We start from the raw sequence: 21,594 nt of genomic DNA on the forward strand, positions 1-21,594 counted from the left end.
CAGAGGCAGGGGATGGAGAAGGGGCAGGGGCAGGGGATGGAGAAGGGGCAGGGGGATGGAGAAGGGGCAGGGGCAGGGGATGGAGAAGGGGCAGGGGCAGGGGATGGAGAAGGGGCAGGGGATGGAGAAGGGGCAGGGGCAGGGGATGGAGAAGGGGCAGGGGGATGGAGAAGGGGCAGGGGCAGGGGATGGAGAAGGGGCAGGGGATGGAGAAGGGGTTGAGGGAAAGGGGCCAGTCTTGCAGAGGCAATAGAATGCTAATGCCAACACATACACACACACGCACACACTGACAGTACTGCACACGCACGTGCACTTGCATGCATGCGCACACAACTGCTGACACTGCCACAATTCTATGCCACTAAATCATCCCCCCTCTGTGTGTGTGTGTGTGTGTGTTCAGTCAACTGTATTATGTAAGGGGAATAGGGAGTGTTTGAGGGGGAGGGGGAGGGGGGAGGGTTTTCCCCACACAGCTGTGTAGGTGCACTGCAGACTGTGTTAATGTTATTACCGTAACTCCATGATATACATAAGCTATCAAAGTGAGGGAAGGCCCCATTGTGCAGATATGCACCCAGTGATGGTAGGCCCCATTCTGTAGGTGGGCCCCATGGCGCAGGTAATCCGTGTGCTGCAGATAAGCCCTGTGGCGCTGTTGGACCCCACAGTGCAGGTTATCCCCACTGTTACAGGGTTCTTAACAATGTTTGGGCTCTACAATGCAGGTGGGCCCCACAGGACTGAGACTCTACACCACCAGCAGCCATAGATGGCCGGCTGATCTATGCCTGCACTCTTGCACGTACGCACATTCACACGCACATACGTGCACAACACGTACACACACATTCACACGCACGTACGTATATACGTATACACACACACACACACACCGCTAGGAGGGAGCAAACTGTTCCTGTTCTGCCAGTCCGTCCATTATTAAAGGTTGTTTGTAATGCCTGGCCTGGTGAGGGAATCGTATATTATCGCCTGTGAATACTGCATGAGTTCAGGGCCCTGTTGTCGTGGCACTGTAGTAATATTTCCCAACAATAAAAGATGGATCAGAGTGTTGTCTCATAGGTACATGGAGGGGGAGAGAATAATGAAACGAGGAAAACCCCCAAAGACGAAACCAGACTGAAGAAATCAAGTTGAAATGAAAGAGATGACTGATGGGGAAGAATAAAAATGAAAAATGCTGTAAACAGAACGGGTAGGGAGACAGGAAGAGGGGAGCAATAGGGGGGATGGAGAGAGAGCAATAGAGAGAGGAAGATATATGGAGAAATAGAGAGATGGAGAGAGAAGGGGGCCCTAGTGATGAAGGGTGCTCCTTGTGGTCCAAACTCCAGCGCCGCAGAGAGAGAGAAAGAGAGAGAGATGGAGAGAAAGGAGAAAGAGCAAGAGGTGGAGAAAGACAGACCCAAGCTGAAAAGACACACAGGTTGATTCAGTAGGCTATAGGTTGGGATGACTAGGAAATAAAGTGGCTGTACAGCGAAGTGATAGATTACTAGAGAACCCTGTGGCTCAGCTCTGTAAGACTGCACCAATACTGCAGTGATCATTATAGGCCAGGAGTTGTTCAGTTTATGGCCAGTTCATGCTGTCAGGAAAAACTCCTGGCAGGATCCTATGAGTCGGTGTGAACCCAGAAAGAGATAAGTGCCCCCCCCTCCACCAATACACACACTTGCAGACCTGTAATTCACAGGCCTGTCTCATCAGTGTGCCTAGTTCTTTCCCGCAGTAGCAGCTGTGATACGTGATCTCTCCCCTGCTCCGTCTCTCCCTCCCTGGCCAGTGCTTCTCCCCTTACTACCACCGCAAAGTGCTGCTTCATTTACACCTAAAATATTGACGTTCTTAATTTAACCCCTGGGGGGCCGTGGTGTTACTACAAAGAGGGGATGTCTTACTGGTATGCAGTGTGTGTGTGTGTGTACGTGTGTAACCCACCAGTGTCACACAAGAATAGAGGGGAAGTCTGGTCTCTCTCTTCTCCTCCTCCGCCCTCCACTTCAACCATGCACTGTCTGTGGAGTCTGGTCATTGGCTGACGCGGTGCTCCGGCTCATTGGCCGGTTGTCAGTAGTAGGGTATTGTTCATTGTCACGCCCACTGGTTTTGTTCACGGAACAAGCATACGTAAAATGGACGCACGTATGACTGTAAGCCGCTTTATATGAAAGCATCTGCTAAATGGCATGTATTGTCAGTACCCCACCTGTCCACAATCAGTATTGGACTTTAGAGTAGTGTGACAGTCCTGTGTGTTATAGGTATCCCCACTAGCATCGAGCTAACCACGAGAGTGGCTGACAGGTTGCAAAACACAACCATGAAATGGAGCCTTTGGTTAACTGGTCCCCATGGGCTGAAGGTGGGTTGTCAACCTCATCAATCGACTTCACTGCTGGTGTTCCTGTGGCGTTCCATGTCAGCGAGAGTGAGTACTTCTGTGGTGAGAGTACCTCCACAGGGTAAAGGGTTCCCGGTGCACATTTTCATCACGAGATATGACTGCGTATATAAGATGTTTACAATGCCTGGCGATGCGATTTATATATCACAGAACCACAAAAAAACATTCTGCAACGATCCTATAGGCCTCGTCCACGCAGAACTGTGCAGAACAAGTGTGTATCTGGAATGCACATGAAATGAACGTGCACATGCTATAGCCTATAGAGATGTGACATTAATGGTAAAGGATAGCGTGTGTATGTTAGCCGTTTCGCTGACCGGAAGCAGAGCCACTCCACTCTGTGGAGAAAGAAGCATGTGCTTCTGGCTCTCCTATCAGTACTGAGGGAAACGCTAAAACAGAAGGTCAGAATGGAGCTGGGCTAGCTAAGGGCAGACACTGTACAGACAGCCAAAACTCTACTCCTCACCAATTATGGTCAAACCGTGACCCAAATATAGTCAGACAATGTGGTTCCGTCTTCATGGTAACACCATAGAGTGGTCAAACTCGTTTCTCTACTGGTGTGTTTGAAACATGATGACTGGTTTTAGCCTGGGTTTGCCTGGCCTTACTAGGACACATCATGGAAGCTTCCCTCTCCAGCTGAGGCGTATTAAAACTCCCTCCTGCCTTTTCCAAACCCCCACCATCCTAGTAACAGCATGCAGCTGTTGCCTAGCAACAGAGAGCCAAAGCACAGCCATAGATGTTTATCTATGGCTGAGTGAGAACGCAAACAGTGGTGTCTTTTTCCCTTTCCCCCCCAAGCCTCTAGCTAGCTAGTTTGCTGACAGAGCAGGAGCAGATATTCAAATGTTGCCGCGACTGGTTGGGCTATGGTTTGGCTAAATTGAACGACGTCGATATACAGTGTACAACACGGCAATCTTGAGTAATTGAATAAGCTAAGACTATAATTCAGTCTTCTATGTCAGAGATATGCATACTTTGTCTTTATTTTTTTGTACTATCATCACAGTTGATATTTGACAATGGATTCAAAATCACTGTCACGTGACATCAAAATGACATCTCAGCAGCATCCTATAAACACACAATAACAACAGCGATTAAGTTCATGGTCTTTTTTTTATTTGAAAAAAAAAAAATGAAAGACTAGCATGTACAACTTGGAATGAATGTAAACTGAACTCAGATGAACAGTTGAAAAGACTTGTGCTGCAACTCTTACCTACAGAATGCATATACAACGTACACAACAACTCCGCCACACTTGTCCGAGTCGAGAAAACAGAAGAAAGAAAAACATGAAGGCCAGTGAATCTCCCTTAATGCCAGAAAGAGATACACTCCATCTCAGCAAAAAACAAAGCTCCACCATAAGACTTTTTATATCCCTCCTCTTCAGGGCAGGGACGCACAAATACCTAAAATGGCCGTCCAAATAACGTTAAAAAAACAAAAAAACAAAACACATGCCAAACATTTTGAAAATGTACTTTATCTAACATACAAGTAAATTCCATTCCACTTTCAGCTTGAATTATAAACCTTCTATCCTTTCATATACCATATCACTAGGGATCCTCTCCAAATACAAAAAACTGTACCAAACCAACGACACCATACCAACGACACCCCTGTGGAATCAGCACGCTCGGATTGGCTGGAGGGAGTGCTCCAGTCACAAGCTGCATGCATGAAGAACAGGAAAGAGAGAGAGAAAGAGAGAGAGAGAGAGATGGCCAGCCCAAACATCACCAGCAAATGGATGGAACTTGGAAGGGGTTCCAGACGATCCAAATGCCTTGCTTCAGTTTGAAGGTAGTTATTACAGGGTTGTTATATGTGTCTTTAAAGTACTGATGCTAAACTCGTCTTTTTGGGGGGGGGGGGGGTGTCACTAACCATATCATGCAGGTATTTTTTGTATCTTTTTGTTTTCTCTGTGTGGATGGACAGAAGGATATTTTATTTTAACATTCAATTATTTTCTATACAGAAACAGTATGAATAAATGAACATTTTTTTTCCCCAAGAGGTAAGTAAAACTTTTGTGATCTTTTTTTCCGTCTTCTACAAGGGGACAAGGCAGGTTGGCCGAGCTTCACTTTGCAGTCATCATCTGTACAAACTCTGTTGAAAGGAGAGAGAGACAGAGAGAGAGACAGAGAGAAGAACACAAAGACAAGATAAGTAAGGTACTGTAGCTCATTAAGCCCCATTGGCAAAGCGCCAGGCGAGGCAGTCACCTGCTAAATTGTTAAACTGTTTATACATTTGTTTTAATCGAGCAGCGGAGGAACAGAATGCACATCATTCTAATTAGTGTCCCGTTTCCAAACGGCTTTCATGCTCATCTCATTAAGCTTATTTGATTAAAAAGTCACCGCACTGTGAAAACAACAATGACGTCCAACCAAAATAAAGAGAAGGCTTTCAAATGCTTAGACTACATATGCTTTTTATGGCACAATGAGAGAGTGAGGAAGTAGGGCCCTTTCCAGCCAAGACATATGGACTGTTTATTGCGTCAATAGCTCCTTCTAAAAAAATAAGCGCAGTGTCTTGTGTAATGCACTTAGGGAATAGGAGTGACAGTGGGTGGAGGGGAAGAGAGGGTAGAAAACTGAAAATGATCGACGTCGACCATACCGGTCACTTATCGCAGGCATTTTGCTGATATCGTGAAGTTTGAAATTAAATGCATTTTCTAATGTGGGTGATTGTTAAAATGGGACAATTGACAGATACAACCATCAAACTAGTAGAAGTTTAAAGGATCATTTAAAAAAAAAAAACTGTGGTGCACATTAATGTTAGAAACTTATCATTCTATTTATCGTTATCGCATCAATTTAGGCAATTTATCACAAAATAGATTTTTGTCCATGTCGCCCAGCTCTGAGAGAGAGAGAGAAGACAGAGGGAGAGAGAAAGAAGAAGAGACAGAAGGAAGGAAAGAATGACGGAAAAGAATAACAGAAAAAAAGAGAGGAAGCACAAGAAAGAGAGCAAAAGGCTGGTTACGCCTTCTCCAGGGCTGCTACAAGCCTGCTACAGGGCTGCTCCAGGGCTGCTACAAGCCTGCTCCAGGGCTGCTACAAGCCTGCTCCAGGGCTGCTACAAGCCTGCTCCAGGGCTGCTACAAGCCTGCTACAGGGCTGCTACAAGCCTGCTCCAGGGCTGGCACTACACATGGTATATGTAGCTGGTTCAGCCTGCTGTACAGTGCTGGAAAGGCGGCATAACCAGTAGTAACCACTACATGTAGCTGGCTATACCTCTTACATATCTGTTACATGCCCATTACAGGGATAGGACTGACTGATGCATGTACAGTGCCTTCAGAAAGTATTCATAACCCTTGACTTATTCCACATTTTGTTCTGTAACAGCCTGAATAAAAAATGTATAAATGTCATTATATATATATATATATATATATATATATATATATATATATATATATATATATATATATTTACCCATCTACACACAATACCCCATAATGACAAAGTGAAAACATGTTTGAAAATGAAACATAAATATCTCAATTACATAAGTATTCAATACTTTGTAGACGCAAATTTGGCGGCGATTACAGCTTTGCAGATCTGGATTTTCTCCCATTCTTCCTTGCAGATTTTCTCAAGCTCTGTTAAGTTAGTTGAACAGCAATCTTCAAGTCATTCCACAGATTTTCAATTGGATTCAAGTCTGGGCTTTGACTGGGCCACTCAAGGACTTTCACATTCTTGTTCTTGTCACGTTCCTGACCGGTTTTCTGTTATTTTGTATGTGTTTGACGGTCAGGGCGTGAGTTTGGGTGGGTAGTCTATGTTGTGTGTTTCTATGTTTGTTAAGGGTGACCTGATATGGCTCTCAATTAGAGGCAGGTGGTTTTCATTTCCTCTGATTGAGAGCCATATTAAGGTAGGTGTTTTCACACTGTTTGTTTGTGGGTGGTTGTCTCCTGTGTCTGTGTACGTTGCGCCACACGGGACTGTTTTCGGTTTGTTTGTTCGTTTGTTCGGTTTATGTAGTCTGTTCCTGTTTCATGCGTTCTTCGTTATATGTAAGTTCTTATGTTCAGGTGCGTCTACGTCGTTTGTTGTTTTGTAGTTTGTTAAAGTGTTTTCGTGTTTTTTCGTCTTGTTCAATAAATCAGTATGTCATATTCCAACGCTGCATTTTGGTTCAATCCCTGCTCCTCCTCTTCGGATGAAGAGGAGGAGGAAAGCCGTTACAGTTCTGAAGCCATTCTAGCGTTGCTTTGGCTGTATGCTTGGGTTCATTGTCCTGTTGGAATGTAAATCTTTACCCCAGTCTAAGGTCATTTGCACTCTGAAGCAGGTTCTCATCAAGGATTTGCCTGTATTTGGCTCCATTCATTGTTCCCTCTATCCTTACCAGTCTCCCAGTCCCGACCGCTGAAAAGCATCCTCATAGCATGACGCTGCCACCACCATGCTTCACGGTAGGGATGGTGTTAGATGGGTGATGAGCTGTGCCTGGTTTTCTCCAGACATAGGGCTTTGCATTCAAGCCAGAGTTCAATTTTTTTCTCATCAGATCACAGAATATTGTGCCTTATGATCTGTCTTTCACGTGCCTTCTTGTAAACTCCAGGCATGCTGGCATGCTATCATGTGCCTTTTTCTCAGAAGTAGCGTCCGTCTGGCCACTCTCCGATAAAGCCCAGATTGGTGAAGTGCTGTAGAGACTGTTGTCCTTCTGGCAGGTTCTCCAATCTCAGGCAAGGAACTCTGTAGTTTTGTCAGTGGTCATTGGGCTCTTGGTCACCTCCCTGACTAAGATCCTTCTTGACCGGTTGCTCAGTTTGGTTGGACGGCCAGCTCTAGGCAGAGTCTGGGAAGTTCCATATTTTTTAAATTTTCCAATGTTGAAGACCACTGTGCTCTTGGAAACTTTCAACACAAAATGTTTTTATACCCTTCCTCAGATATTTGCATCATCACAATTTGATCTTGGAGTTCTACACAGTTCTTTGGACTTCATGGTATAGTTTCTACTCTGACATGCACTGTCAACTGTGGGGCCTTATATAGACAGGTGTGTTTCTTTGTAAATCATGCCCAAACAATTGAATGAGTCACAAGTGGACTCCAATCAAGCTGTAGTGACGTCTCAAGGATGATCAAAGGAAATTGGATGCACCTGAGCTCAATTTGGAGTGTCACAGCAAAGGGGTGTAAATACTGTAAATTAGATATATTTCTATATTTCCTTATCAATACATTTGCCCCCCAAAACTTCAGGCTGAATTCAGGCTGTAACGCAACAAAATATGGAATAAATCAAGTGGTATGAATACTTCCTAAAGGCACTGTAGCTGGATATGCCTGCTGTACAGGGTCATGTTCATTAGGTACCAAATGGAAGAAAACGTACTGAAACAGAGGGGGACTTCCTAGACTTATAATAAGAAACTCATTTCGGTTTTCCATGCAAAATGTTTTGAAACGTTTTCCGTTTCGTGACCCAATGAACACTACCCAGAGCTAGCCTGGAACAACTACTGTCCCCCTCTTACCTTCATAGTTCGTCTACGTTATATTAATCAATAATATCCACTGCCACATGTAGCTGGTTAAGCATAGGTGTACTGTCGTCTTACCTTCATAGTTGACCTGTCCGTCTCCGTCAATGTCTGCTTCTCTGATCATCTCGTCTACCTCCTCGTCTGTTAACTTCTCCCCCAGGTTTGTCATGACGTGACGGAGCTCTGCAGCGCTGATGTAGCCATTTCCGTCCTGGAGACACAGGAGAGAAGGAATCCCATTGGGTGAGAAGAGACGGAAAGGCATTCCCATTGGGGAGCAATCAGGATAAAAAAAGAGACGCAAATCCCAATTGGGCAATGATGAGTGGAGAGGTGAATCCCCATTAGGTAATGAACGGAGAATCAAATCCCCATTGGATGGTTAATGATATATACACTCTTAGAAGAAAAGGGTTATTTGGCTGTCCCCATAGGAGAACCCTTTTTGGTTCCAAGTAGAATCCTTTTTGGTTCCAAGTAGAACCCTCTAGGGAAAGGGTTCTACCTGGAACCAAAAGGGGTTCTTCAAAGGGTTCTCCTATGGGGACAGCCGAAAAACCCTTTTAGGTTCTAGACAGCGCCTTTCTTTCTAAGAGTGCAGCATCACCATAACTGGAAGTTGAGACGATGTGTTTATCAAAGGTGGACATCTCTTATGAACGACGACTGTTTACTAGTTCATTACAAAGCAAAATTGTCATTTGAGGATTACTCTCGGAGGATGTGTTAGATAATAAAAATGCAGTCCTTTACCTTGTCGAATACCCTGAAGGCTTCACGGATCTCCTCCTCACTGTCTGTGTCCTTCATTTTTCTGGCCATCATGGTCAGGAACTCCGGGAAGTCAATGGTGCCATTGCCTGATTGGAGGTAGGAAACACCCTGTTTAGTTCATTATAACACCCCGTTTAGTTCATTATAACACCCCGTTTAGTTCATTATAACACCCCGTTTAGTTCATTATAACACCCCGTTTAGTTCATTATAACACCCCGTTTAGTTCATTGCAATAAGATGCTGATAATAGTAAACATACAGTAAAAAAATTGAACTGTGTGTAAATTACAAAAAGACTTGTTTGTTGACTAGCAATTCTTCATCATCCTATGATGATGAAAGACCCTGAAAAGCCTTTGTGAAATCACCTGTTATGGCCTTGCATACAACTCAATTCACTTCCTGCTATAAAAAGCAGTGCACATTGCACAGTGTCCTAGTACTAGACTGGGTGTCTTTCCTCTCTACCTCAGGGTAGCCCTGGGAGGAGGTTGTAGATGTCCAGCTACAGAGACCAGAGGAAGAGGGAAAATCCATCCTCAGTCATCTCCTACTGTATGCTGGACAGGAGTCTGGGCCAGGCCCCAGAAAAATCACCTCGCCCTGCCTGGGGAGTCAGTCCCCAGGGAGCCTGTCGCCTCCTCCACCTTGACATAGCCTCTAACCATCTCTAATCCTTCTCTCTAACCAGGCCTCACAGGATGTCGGTCACAGGGGGCTGCTGAGGGGAGGACGGCTCATAATAATGGCTGGAACGGAGTAAATGGAACGCCATCAAACACATGGAAGCGTTTAATGTGTTTGATACGGTTCCATTTATTCCAGCCATTACTATGAGCCCGTCCTCCCTAATTCAGGTGCCACCGGCCTCCTGTGGTGTGGGTTCATCTGTGGTAGATGAATAGATGGACGTTGGTGGCAGCCGTGGAATCTCTCCCACACAGCCTCCAACCAACTCAGGATGTGTGAGTTTACAGTGAAATGGGTGGAGGATGGTCAGATGTTGGTGGCAGCGGTGAGATCCCTAGCCTTTCCCTGACATAGGCTCTAACCAGCCTATTCTATGGATGGACATGCAGTACGTTGGTGTCAATGGTGGGATCAGATCCATAACATGTAGCCTGTTAGGTTGGGATTACCCAGGGATTATAATGGTACTCTACGGGGAGGGGATAGGCTCTGGGATATACTACTGTACGAGGTGTGTGCGTGGGGGTTAGGGTTAGGGTTAGAATTGGGGTTAGGGAAAATAGGATTTTAATGGAAATCAATTTTAGGTCCCCACAAGGATAGTAAAACATATGCTGTGTGTGTGTGTACAGTATGTGTTTGTGTGTGAATGCCTTTCAGCAAGAGAGGGAGCTGGGTGGGTGGGCGGACTGGGATGTGCAGAGGTGGCGGAGAGAGGGGGAAGGTCAGAGTACCCGCTGGATTAACCTCGCATGGAGTAGTGTGTGTGTGTGTGTGTGTGTGGAGCGGAGGATGGGTGGGGCTGGTGGTACTGGGATTAACCAGGGAAGAGCAGATCTCCCTGTAAGCAGGGCTGTAACAACAGCAGAGTAGAGAGCATAATGCGATAAGGCAGATGGTGATCTAATGGCCGCGGGCTAGTGATCTCAGGACCTAACACACAGAGACACAAACAAACATGGAGACACACACAGAGACGGAGAGAGAGAGACACACACAGAGACGTAGACGCACATAGACAGAAAGAGACACAGACAGAAAGACAGACGAGATACAGAGAGACGCATACAAACACACAAACACTGTTGGCCGGGCCAGCAGCACAAGCACAGCAGCCATCAAAAGGAACACATGCCACTGGGGAGCCCCAATCAGAGAGCAGACAGCCTTTGTGTGTGTGTGTGTGTGTGTGTGTGTGTGTGTGTGTGTGTGTGTGTGATGAGCCCCTTTGCAGCCAGGCAGGGCCTGAAAACATACCACTGGAAGAACAATCAAGAGGAAGAAGATGCCAGGCGTAATAAAGCAGCCTGATCACTAGCAACAGACAGCAGTTTCGGACGTTTGACGAAGGTCCTGAGAACGTCGATATGTTTTCCTCAGTGCTCACAAAAAAAAGACAAAAACGATCGCCCAGCACTGGGCTCGATCACGTGATGCTCGGAGCCGGAGCGTGCTGCTAGGCTACTGGACCACCGCAGTCTAAATGCTCTAGCAAGCCTTGAGAAAAGTTGATGTTTTTCATGATTTTGTTTTAAGCCTTCCCTGAAATATAGACCTAACCTTAAGCACTCGGGAATTAATACCTAAACTTAACCCTTTGAGTTGTTTCTGTTTTAACCCTGTAAGCATGCGGAATTAACCCTGTAACCACTGAAATACACGTTCATCCATAACACATTTGACTTTCAAAGGGAAACTATGGCTGTTTCTCAAAATGCATACTACCGTGCTCTGAGCAAGCACATTGGAGCACGGAAGGGTCGGAGTAGGAGTCCAAATCAAAGTATGCGAAACGGAGCACATATCTCGAATACGTACTCTTTTTGTACATATTTCTAAGCATGCATCGACGCAAACTCCAGCGGAAAGTATGCACAGAAATATGACGCATCCGCGTAAACATTTTTTGCTACATTTCTTGAAATCAATGGCGCCGTTGTTTGAGCTAAAGCGAGGGAAAATACATTCTGACTTCAGAATGAAATGTTGCCCGTTCACATCTCATATGTTGCCTGACGACAATATTACTCGATGCATTAATAAATACATGATATGTTCATTTTGGCATGTTTACCTGCCTACCAATACCCACTGCAATCGGGCTAACTGGCTAGCTACTACTGTTAGTTAGCCACGAATAATTGTTAGCTAGCTACCTACAAAGAATTGACGTCTACGTTGCATAAGTTTTAGCCTGTTAAACTATCTGTTTAGCAAGATTATTACTAGTCACATGCAGCTGATCGTTATAGTGCCCTCAGAAATGTTTCATACCCCTTGACTTATTCCACATGTTGTTGTGTTATAGCCTCAATTCAAAATTGATTAAATCGATTTTTTTGTGCAAATGTATTAAGAATGAAATACAGAAATGTCTCATTTACATAAGTATTCACACCCCTGAGACAATACTTTGCAGAAGCACCTTTGTCGGTGATTAAAGCTGCGAGTCTTTCTTGGTAAGTCTAAGGGCTTTCCACACCTGGATTTGTTTATTATTCTTTTTTTTTCTTTTTTCTTTTTTTTCTTCTTCAAACTCGGTCAAATTGGTTGTTGATCATTGCTAGACAACCATTTTCAGATCTTGTCATAGATTTTCAAGTAGATTTAAGTCAAAACTGTAACTCAGCCAATCAGGAACATTTGTATTCATGACTAAAAGTGAATTGCTTTGCCACATTTTTTGCAGTATTACTTTAGTGCCTTATTGCAAACAGGATGCATGTTTTGGAATATTTGCATTCTCTACAGGCTTCCTTCTTTTCACTCTGTCAATTAGGTTAGTATTGTCGAGTAATGTTATGATCAATGATCCATCCTCAGTTCTCAGCCATTAAACTCTGTCACTGTTTTAAAGTCACCATTGGCCTCATGGAAAGCTGCTTGTATCTGTGTAGTGACTGGGAATATTGATACACCATCCAAAGTGTACGTAGTAACTTCACCCATCTATCAATAGAAGCCCTTCTTTCCGAGGCATTGGAATACCTCCCTGGCCTTTGTGGTTGAATCTGTTTGAAATTCACAGCTCGACTGAGGGGCTTTAGAGATAATTGTATGGGTGGGGTACAGAGATGAGGTAGTCATTCAAAAATCATGTTGAACACTGTTATTGCACAGAGAGTGAGTCTATGCAACTTATTATGTGACTTGTTAAGCACATATTAACTCCTGAACTTATTTAGGCTTGCCATAACAAAGGGGTTGAATACTTATTGACTCGATACATTTCAGCTTTTCATTTTTAATTAATTCGTAAAAATGTCAAAAACATAATTCTACTTTGACATTATGGGTATTGTGTGTAACACAACATTTGGAAAAAGTCAAGGGGTGTGAATACTTTCTGAAGGCACTGTATGAAGTAAAATGTTTGCTCTGTGTACATCTTGTTTCGTCTCTTTTGCCACTGTTCTGGCTGTAAGAAGGTTCCATGAATGGGTAAGTCCATAGTAAGTCAATAGGCCTAGCTAGCTAGCCATGAAGAATTGGTAGCTAGCTACCCACGATGAATTGACCTCTACATTGCATAACATTAGTTTTAGGTCGTTTTTCCCTGTTAAACCAGCTGGTTAGCTAGATTATTACGATTCACATAGCTGGCTGATAATAATTAAGTCAATTGTTTGCTTTGCGTGTACCTTGTTTTGTCTCAATTCTTGCCATTGTCCTGGCTGGAAGAAGGTTCAGTGAATTGGGAGGTGCAGCGTGAGGCAGCAGGGGGAGTGCGAGTGCTTCTGAAATGTAATTTTTAAGCGTTCTCCACACTCTTGTCTTCACAAGAATGAACTCAAGAGAACGTCCTCGGAGAATGCACTCGGAGCATGAGAGTGTGGAGTCCTGTAGTATGCATACTGAGAAACACCCGGTGAGATCTTTCTGCAGCGAGAGCTGGCTGTGACTCCAGGGCCCGACTGCCGGGCTTGAAGTACAAGAAGGAGCGATGGAGTGGGTGGGAGAGATGGAGAGAGGGAGATGTGGAGGAGAGAGGGAACGAGTGGGAGATGGTACGATTATGCTGTATATAAGAGCCACTGCTGACGCAAACTATAGGAGGAAGACTCATTCTACGATCTATGAGGACATTCATTCCTTAGGCTAGTACTATTTCCCCATAGCTTTTCCTAGGCAAGGCGGACCAGCCCCTAAGACAACATGCAAAATGTTCCATTGAAACCAATGAAGTCCAAATATTTTTCATACGGGGGCAACAGAGATTGGTGGGGATGGATCAAACCCAGAGAACCAATGATAGGGCAACACAAAACACCACTTCAGAGCCCAAACAAGATACCTCCTCCTCTCTCAGAGACCAACAGCACACCTGCCTGGGGTAAAGCTGACCTCATTCTCTCCCTAGGGCATCCACTCTGCTTGTTTAGTAAATAATCTGTGGCCCTGCTGTTGACATCACTATGAGGGTACTGAATGTACAAAGCGGCGAGGGGAGAGAAGAGATACTGAATGTACAGAGCGAAACGCAGATCAGAGGTTATGTAATTAGTTTTCTTTTCCATTACTAGCTTCATCGCTGTCTGACCCAGATTGCCTAAACCAGAGAGAAAACGCTGTACAGATAACTAGACAGGATAGAGAGAACAGAGAGAGAGGCGGGGACTTTGGATAGATACAGCGAGCCGAGCCAAACAGTGGTGAGATCTAGCAATATGTCTGCAATTGATAAGGCCCCATTTACCAAAACCCTTTACGCTGACAGGGCATCATCTTGGTATAGGTGGCCTTGCCTGGTCGCCTAGACGACGGACAGGTTTAATTTCCCACATCGTTAACATTCTCACTGACTCAATGTGTGTCCCAAATGGCACCCCCTTTTGGCCCTGGACAAATGTAGTGCACTGGAAAGGGAACAGAGTGTAATTTGGGATTAAACCTCAAGAGTCGCAGTTGATTCAGCCATATCTATTTAATCAGGAGACAGTTGTGTTGACAAGTTGACAGGGGTCTTGAAGACTTGTCACTCACCATAGTGCTCTTAGTGCGAAAGCTGACACTGTGACAGTAATCTGCCTGGGCTTCAGGCAGGTAACAGTGAAGTCATAAGACACGAGGGACTGTTTGACAGGCAGTGAGTGACTGAACTGCTGAAGGCACATTCCCAAACAATTGTATAGGCTAAACTAAAGGGGACAGACCGTGCTAAACCAATACTTTGAGATCATGCAAGTGCATTCTGCTTTGGTCAGTTTATGGTGTGGAACTCACAATGACTACAGGTTTCATCGCCTTTTGATGACGCACGTGTTTGCCCAAGTTTCCCCCGTCTGAACTTCACATCCCCATTAATATATATATATATTTTTTACCAATCGGGTGTGCCTAACCCAGCTTCAGGTGTTTTACTCACCATCAGCATCGACCTCGTTGATCATGTCCTGCAGCTCCGCCTCTGTGGGGTTCTGTCCCAGCGACCTCATCACGGTGCCCAGCTCTTTGGTCGTGATGGTGCCGTCGCCATCCTTGTCGAATAAGGAGAACGCCTCCTTGAACTCTGCAAGGAGGGAGGGAGGAGAATGAAAGGTGGGGTTACGTAAAGTCTCTATGGTTAAGTCAGTGTTTCCTACTGGTGGGCGGGTCACAGACTCAGTCAGGGCTTCTTGGGCTGTGGCTCAAGCTTTGGTTGTGGGACGGGTAACACTTTACATTAAGATAGACTTAAGGGAGGTTGTGAAGGGTTTATATAGACAGTTAATTACTAGTTTGTAAGACGTAGTTCAAGAGAGACCTACAGCCAAAGGTCTGTGTTTTAGGAAGTTTAGTGTAGATGTGATGGTGTTCAATAACTTGTTCAAATCAATATACAGGCAGATCTGAGGGATTTTAATATTGAAGGGCCATAAGAAATCCCTCCAGAGTAAGATGTTTGAAGTGTACTGCTGAAGACAAGACCGAATTAGCCTGGGACCCAGTAGCATTGGCTAATTAGCCACCCAGGGGTTTAGAGATCTAACTGAGGAGAATAACACAGTGTACTAGCTAGTTATCGCTGGCCCAAATCACACACACACATCAAATGAGAAGATGATATTTCATTCCACTTATTTCAGACAAGAACAAGGCTGAAGTCAATGGACTGTGAGAAAATAAACTCCTGTATTTTTTTCCTTACAGTATGTTATATGTCGTCCGCGTTTGGCCGGGGTAGGCCATCGTTGAAAAAATATTTTTTTCTTAACTGACTTGCCTAGTTAAATTAAGGTTAAATAAAAGATATATGTTGTGTGTGTACGGTTCACTAATTAGTCAAACGTGTTAAACATGCTAGAGAGCGGGATTACTCAGTCATTCCTACCTGCAATCTGTTCCTCTGTTAGTTGATCGGCCTGAGGGTAAAAAATTGAGGGAGAAAAACAAACAGTCATTCACTCAGTCGCTAAATACCAAATACCAAACGACTTAGTCATGCTCTCCAGGCTGTCGCCTGCCTCCATGATTTCCCAACACCCCACAGTGAGGACGTTGTTCAGGGAAGAGACTCCCCCCACCTTGTTCCAGAGACTACCTTGGGTCATTTTCAGTGGCCACAAACATGTTTTTGAAACAGAAAAAGAGTACTCTCTCTTATTGGCCCAAGGTCATGTACCACGTCTGTTTCTAAACGTGTTTCTTCCGACTGAACACTACACAGGTAGAAGAACCTGTTCTGTGCCTACTGGCCAAGGCCTGCTGTTAGCTGAAAATGCTAAAACGGCTGTAGGGGTGTGTTCAGTTGATCTGGTCTCCCTGACTCCCTCCCAGCATGTTCCCTGTTCTCTGTTAGCCCTATTTAATGACTCCGGTGAGTCAGAGGTGCTTTAATGAGTGTGTGTGTGTGTGTGTGTGTGTGTGTGTGTGTGTGTGTGTGTGTGTGTGTGTGTGTAATGACTTGGCAGCACTCCTCTACAATGGGCCCACAGATGGATGAAGTCTTGACACACACAGGGCCTCAGGTTTCAAACAAACATTCACACACAGCAACAGCACCGTAGGTCTTACAACACTGTGTGTGTGTGTGTGTGTGTGTGTGTGTGTGTGTGTGTGTGTGTGTGTGTGTGTGTGTGTGTGTGTGTGTGTGTAAATTATAAATCCCGCGGTACCCTCCCATTGGCAAAACATGCTTATGATTACGGCAACAAACCACTGACGTAATGCTGAGTGCCTGCTGCTGGCAGGGGGGAAACAGGAACACACTCTAATTGGCATTTCCCTCTATGCCATTAGTTTCCATCACCAGGTTTCCTGTGAATTAGTCACATAGCAACCAGGTCAGCTCTGTCCCAAAGCAGACCAGATATCCTGCAGTACAGTAGATATGTGTAGGCTTTATAGACGTCTGTGTAACTACAACACCAAACATAGACCACTATAGTGTTGATTCTGTCTCAGTCAACCATATGAAATGGACATGTGCAAAGGCCACTCCTTATACCACAGTGTGTATGATGGGTGAGGTTCTTTCCTAGCGATACGGTCTGTTGGTTCGGATTATCAGACGCAAAGTAATGGAGACGGCCGGGGGAAGGCCTAGACCTCAAATTACATGATTGATAGCAAAATAGGCTGATAGCAAAATAGTCTCTACATGGCTCCGGTGCTACATCAGTGGCCTTGGTTGATACGTCCAGTGCGATGGTTAACTTCACCAGGATAAATTAAATTAGCTGACGTGATTCAATAAGCGTCAGACAATAGCCTTTTCTTCCCTCTCCTCCTTCTTCTGGCCTCCCTGTTCCCTCCATCTGCGAGATTTGTGAAATGTCCGAGATAAATGATTTTACACTGACGGGTGGGGTTAATGAACGAATGGACATCGGCCACGGCCTCTCTTCCCGCCCTACAACTCATGTTTCTCTCATCCCTCACTCCTGTTATCTTTCTCACTCCTATTCCTCTCTCTCTGTCATCCCTCTCTTCTTTCCTCTGAAGGGCGGGGCGTCAGGTGGGTTCAGTGGCAGAGCTCCTGTGGCTGTTTCCCAGACAGCTGGGTCTCACCGTGCTGCTGCGCGACCAGGCCTTCTCCAGCACTTCCGTTCCCTTTGCATGACTGGGCCTCACAGTGCTGCTGCGCGACCAGGCCTTCTCCGGCCCTTCCTTTCCCTTGGCATCACTGGGGCTGCCTGGAACCAGGCCCACGCTCCTAATACAGGCCTTTCCCCTCTGGGGCACCCTCTCACTCCCTCTCTCTTTTGGCCAGTCTAGCTGGAAGGCAACGGGGGCTTGGTGGATGTAGCAACCTGCTGGTAGGCAGCAAAGTACTGCTGAATTAACACAACACAGAACCACTCCACCCGCTACACACACACACACACCCACACACACGTCTGTGCCCAGGAAACTCCCTCTGAGTCACCATTTCCTATGGAAGTGAGGGTGTTGTTGGGCTAGCATTCAGGCCAGCTTGAGAGAGAAGGGTGTCGGTGGAGGGGTTCCTGCCTGTTACAGGTTCTCTGGAATGAGTGGGACAACCACTCCCACTGACCAACCACAGCATGGGACAAGAGACAGGACTCGTTAGTTCACTAGACAAACGACATTCTTTCTCTTCTCAAACATCACCAGGTAGCCTATTGTTCCGGTGTCTGTCTTTAGGCTACACAACAGTAGTAGCTTACAGAATAAACTAGTTTGGCTGGTCTCTGCTATGCAGTCCATCACTCTTCTTAAACATCCTTTACAAAGGCAGGCAGGTATTATCCGAGCATCTCTAGTCTACAGTTTTACACTGTAGCCTACAACAGAGAGTAGGTGGCATCAGTAAGGCCCCTTATATGGACTTGCTTCCCCTAAAGTGTATGAATATGACTCATAACAAAGGAAACTGTTAGTCCCCAGGGACATACTATATGTATGAGCACACAGACACACATTTGTACTGGGAAGCTTTTGAGCTCATATGTGTTGAACGCCTCTTCTCTTTCAGTCTGGACAAAAGATGAGAGGGGGGGGGGGGGGCGGTCACCATCAACACCAGCCTAGGGCACCATATGGACCTGATTGGTGGGTTGAGTTCATTAGGACCCACAGTAAAAAAAAATAAACATTTTGCAACGGAAAACAAAAAATGTGCATTTCTTATTGGACGAGTCCAGGTAGTTCCTCCTAGTTTTTCAGTCTGTTTGGTGCCTAATGAACACAACCCTGATAGCAGTTTACAGGTCGACTCATCCAGGCCAGGACCACCTGCCAAGCAAATAAATGATTCAATGCTCTGGATCAGATGTCCTCTAAGTTACTAAACATGCACCAGCAAACAAGGCTGGAACAGGATAGGGACAGGGCTACTTACTTGATACTTCCATCTGAATAGAGATACACGGTTTCCACTTCAACAGTTGTATTATGTTGGAGTGTATGGTAGGCCTGCACAGGGGTTTACTCACGGATTCAACTTCTCAAAAGGGCGATGCGCAACGTATACTCCAATTACTACACTGGTGTGCAACATGAAAGCTACCGCATGCAGCAGTTCAATACCATATGGGATAGATATGTGATCACACAGAGAAACATTGCTATTGACTCCCCTAGTGCTATGAATGATCCATAGGGCTGGTAGTCAATAGATCATTAATATATTGATTGGGAGAGACTTTTCCCTTCAACACGTCCACTGGATGGCTTCTCTTGCCGTGACATCTGAGAGATGCTTTTATATGAGTCAGAGGGGTTGGGTTAAATGTAGAAGACGCATTTCGGGTTTGAATGCATTCAGTTGTGTAGCTGACTAGGTATCACCCTTTCTATGTAATTGAATGAACTCAATTTCGACAGTTGGAAATTGTGTGTGAGCCGTTTGATCGTTGACAGTTATACAGTGAAGTTTGAAACACATTTCTGATTTAGCCTAACTATAATTCCCATCAAATATAACTTTGTTGCTGCTAAATGATGTAATAAGAATGACATTAAACATCAATCAAATACTTTATTCTGCATTTGAAGGAATAAAAAAAAAAAACAGCAGACCCAAGACTTAACAGCTGTTGATGTTCTCGCCTAGGCTACCGAGTAGGTTTTTCTGTGACAGAGAGCTTCTGCGACTCGATGAAACGACAATCATCTCATTTGCATACCATTAAGAACGCAAAAGACAACCTAATCAGGCGGTGTTACAGTGAGATAAACGGCGCTTGAAGGCGAAACTTTGTAACTACTGAACTGTAGAACGCCAGAGGGCGGAATTATATAAAATGTTTCAATTTTTCTGATTCCCACATTTGAGGGAGACGGGCGATTTCCGTTGCGGATCACAGATTGCTGCAATTCGCATTATGGTTGGTCCATCAGACAGAGCGCGATGATGCAACATGGAAAAATGCAGCTAATAACGATCCATGGAATGGGTTAATTTTCCTCAAAATGGGATGAATCCTATTCGGTAGCATATAGGAGTTGATATAACTAGATTGCCCATTAATAAAACGCGTTGAGACATGAAGCAGCATCATAGGTAAAAGGGCTTGCCAACTCTTTACGAGTGCAGCGTTACCCCATAATTTGCCAGTGCGCTTTCCTATTCCAGCCAACACACTATATACTCTGAAATGTAATCACTTTAGCTACATAATTATGTTGTAATCATCTAGCAACTTGCTAGTTATCCCAATGCTATTAATCTGATTGAATTAATTAAATCTGCACCGTGCAGCCTCGAGCCAGCAACATTCCCCGATATAGCCATCGAGCCAACTACTATGCCGTAAGAATTGCGCAGTTATCGCGGAATCCCGCTCCATTTTGTGTTACATCCTGTTCATATACACCTCGGCGGTTATATCGCCCTAGAAAATGTTCCTCCAAATAGAATCAACTCGCCCTCGTAAGACTAAAGATTACTGTTGCAAAACAGCAAGCTTTTTGATCACCCTAATTTAATCCCCGCCAGATAAAATGCTGTAAACCTATATGAATGAATAGCAAAATTGTGGATTTCCCCATATCTTGACCCTCTTCCATTTCCCATTACATCGTGGCATTAAATGCATTGACAAATTATCTAAAAATGAACACAAAAAAATATAATACATACCATGTTCGATGGATCTGGGCTGATTGTCTATGAACTAGACGAGTGTGCTCGTTCCTTAGATGGAGTTTCCAGCGGGATGGAGGTGTGTCGCCGTGGTGGTGAGAATGGGGACTATGTATCCCTCCGCGACACTAGCCCAGCCTGCTCACTCACTTCCTTATTTCTTCAACTGGAGATATTGGCTAACCTAAGCCCCTCCCGCTACAGGACGGAGACACGCCAATCACAGCACAGCTTGCGTCTACTGTAGCATACTGTAGTGCAGCAGGCCTCGGGTGTATTCATTACGCCGATTCTGTTGCAAAACGTTTCTTTAACGTAAGCAAACGCAACGGGGAGGATTCCTACCTACGTTTATCCAATAAAAACTCTCCTTTCGCTGTTTGCGTCCGTTAAGAAACTGTTTCAGTAATGAATACACCCCTGCTGTGCACCCCCACCAATTCAATGATGATTTGCGCCATTGGCACAGGAGGCTGCTGAGGGGAGGACGTTACTATGAGCCTGTCCTCCCCAATTAAGGTGCCACCAGCCACCGGTGTCGCATAGATAGATAGACAGTTCTCTCTGCTACCGCTCAGCAAGCCGTACCGATGCACCAACTAAGACAATCTGCAACATTGACCCTTTTAGCACGAACACATACGCTGCTGCTACTGTTTATTATCTATCCTGTTACCTAGTCACTTTATCCCTACCTACAGACAGTATATGTACATACAGTATCTACTTCAATTCCCTCGTACCCCTGCTCATCGACTCTGTACTGGTACCCCGTGTATATAGTAGCCAAGTTATCATTACTCGTTGTGTATTTATTCCTCGTGTTATTATTTTTCTATTATTTCAATGTGTTTTCTCTCTGCATTGTTGGGAAGGGCCCGTAAAGTAAGCGTTTCGCCGTGAGTCTACACCTGTTGTTTACGGAGCATATGACCAATACATTTGATCTGTTAGCAGGTGCAACTCTCCATACACTGGGGGCAACAACAGCCAAGAACATTCTCAACGTCATCAGGGTCATTGTAGATAGAACCCTTTGTGTTATTTCTACTATAGGCATATCAATTATTGGCACATCTCATCCAAGTCTAA

The 21,594-nt window shown here is 44.9% G+C and overlaps 1 protein-coding gene across 1 annotated transcript; it reads right to left on the reverse strand.

The window, feature by feature from the left end:
* Positions 1-4,311: 4,311 nt before the first annotated feature.
* LOC120024558 (calmodulin-1) lies at positions 4,312-20,627 on the reverse strand. The gene is made up of 6 exons (XM_038968843.1): positions 20,500-20,627; positions 15,784-15,814; positions 14,839-14,982; positions 8,760-8,866; positions 8,082-8,217; positions 4,312-4,576 (listed from the first exon to the last, which is right to left on the reverse strand). The coding sequence occupies exons 1-6, from the start codon at positions 20,500-20,502 to the stop codon at positions 4,548-4,550; spliced, it is 450 nt and encodes a 149-aa protein (XP_038824771.1). The 5' UTR covers positions 20,503-20,627; the 3' UTR covers positions 4,312-4,547.
* Between the last annotated feature and the right edge of the window lie 967 nt (positions 20,628-21,594).

Source organism: Salvelinus namaycush, chromosome 29 (genome assembly GCF_016432855.1).
Source record: "Salvelinus namaycush isolate Seneca chromosome 29, SaNama_1.0, whole genome shotgun sequence".
Taxonomy (NCBI): Eukaryota; Metazoa; Chordata; class Actinopteri; order Salmoniformes; family Salmonidae; genus Salvelinus; species Salvelinus namaycush.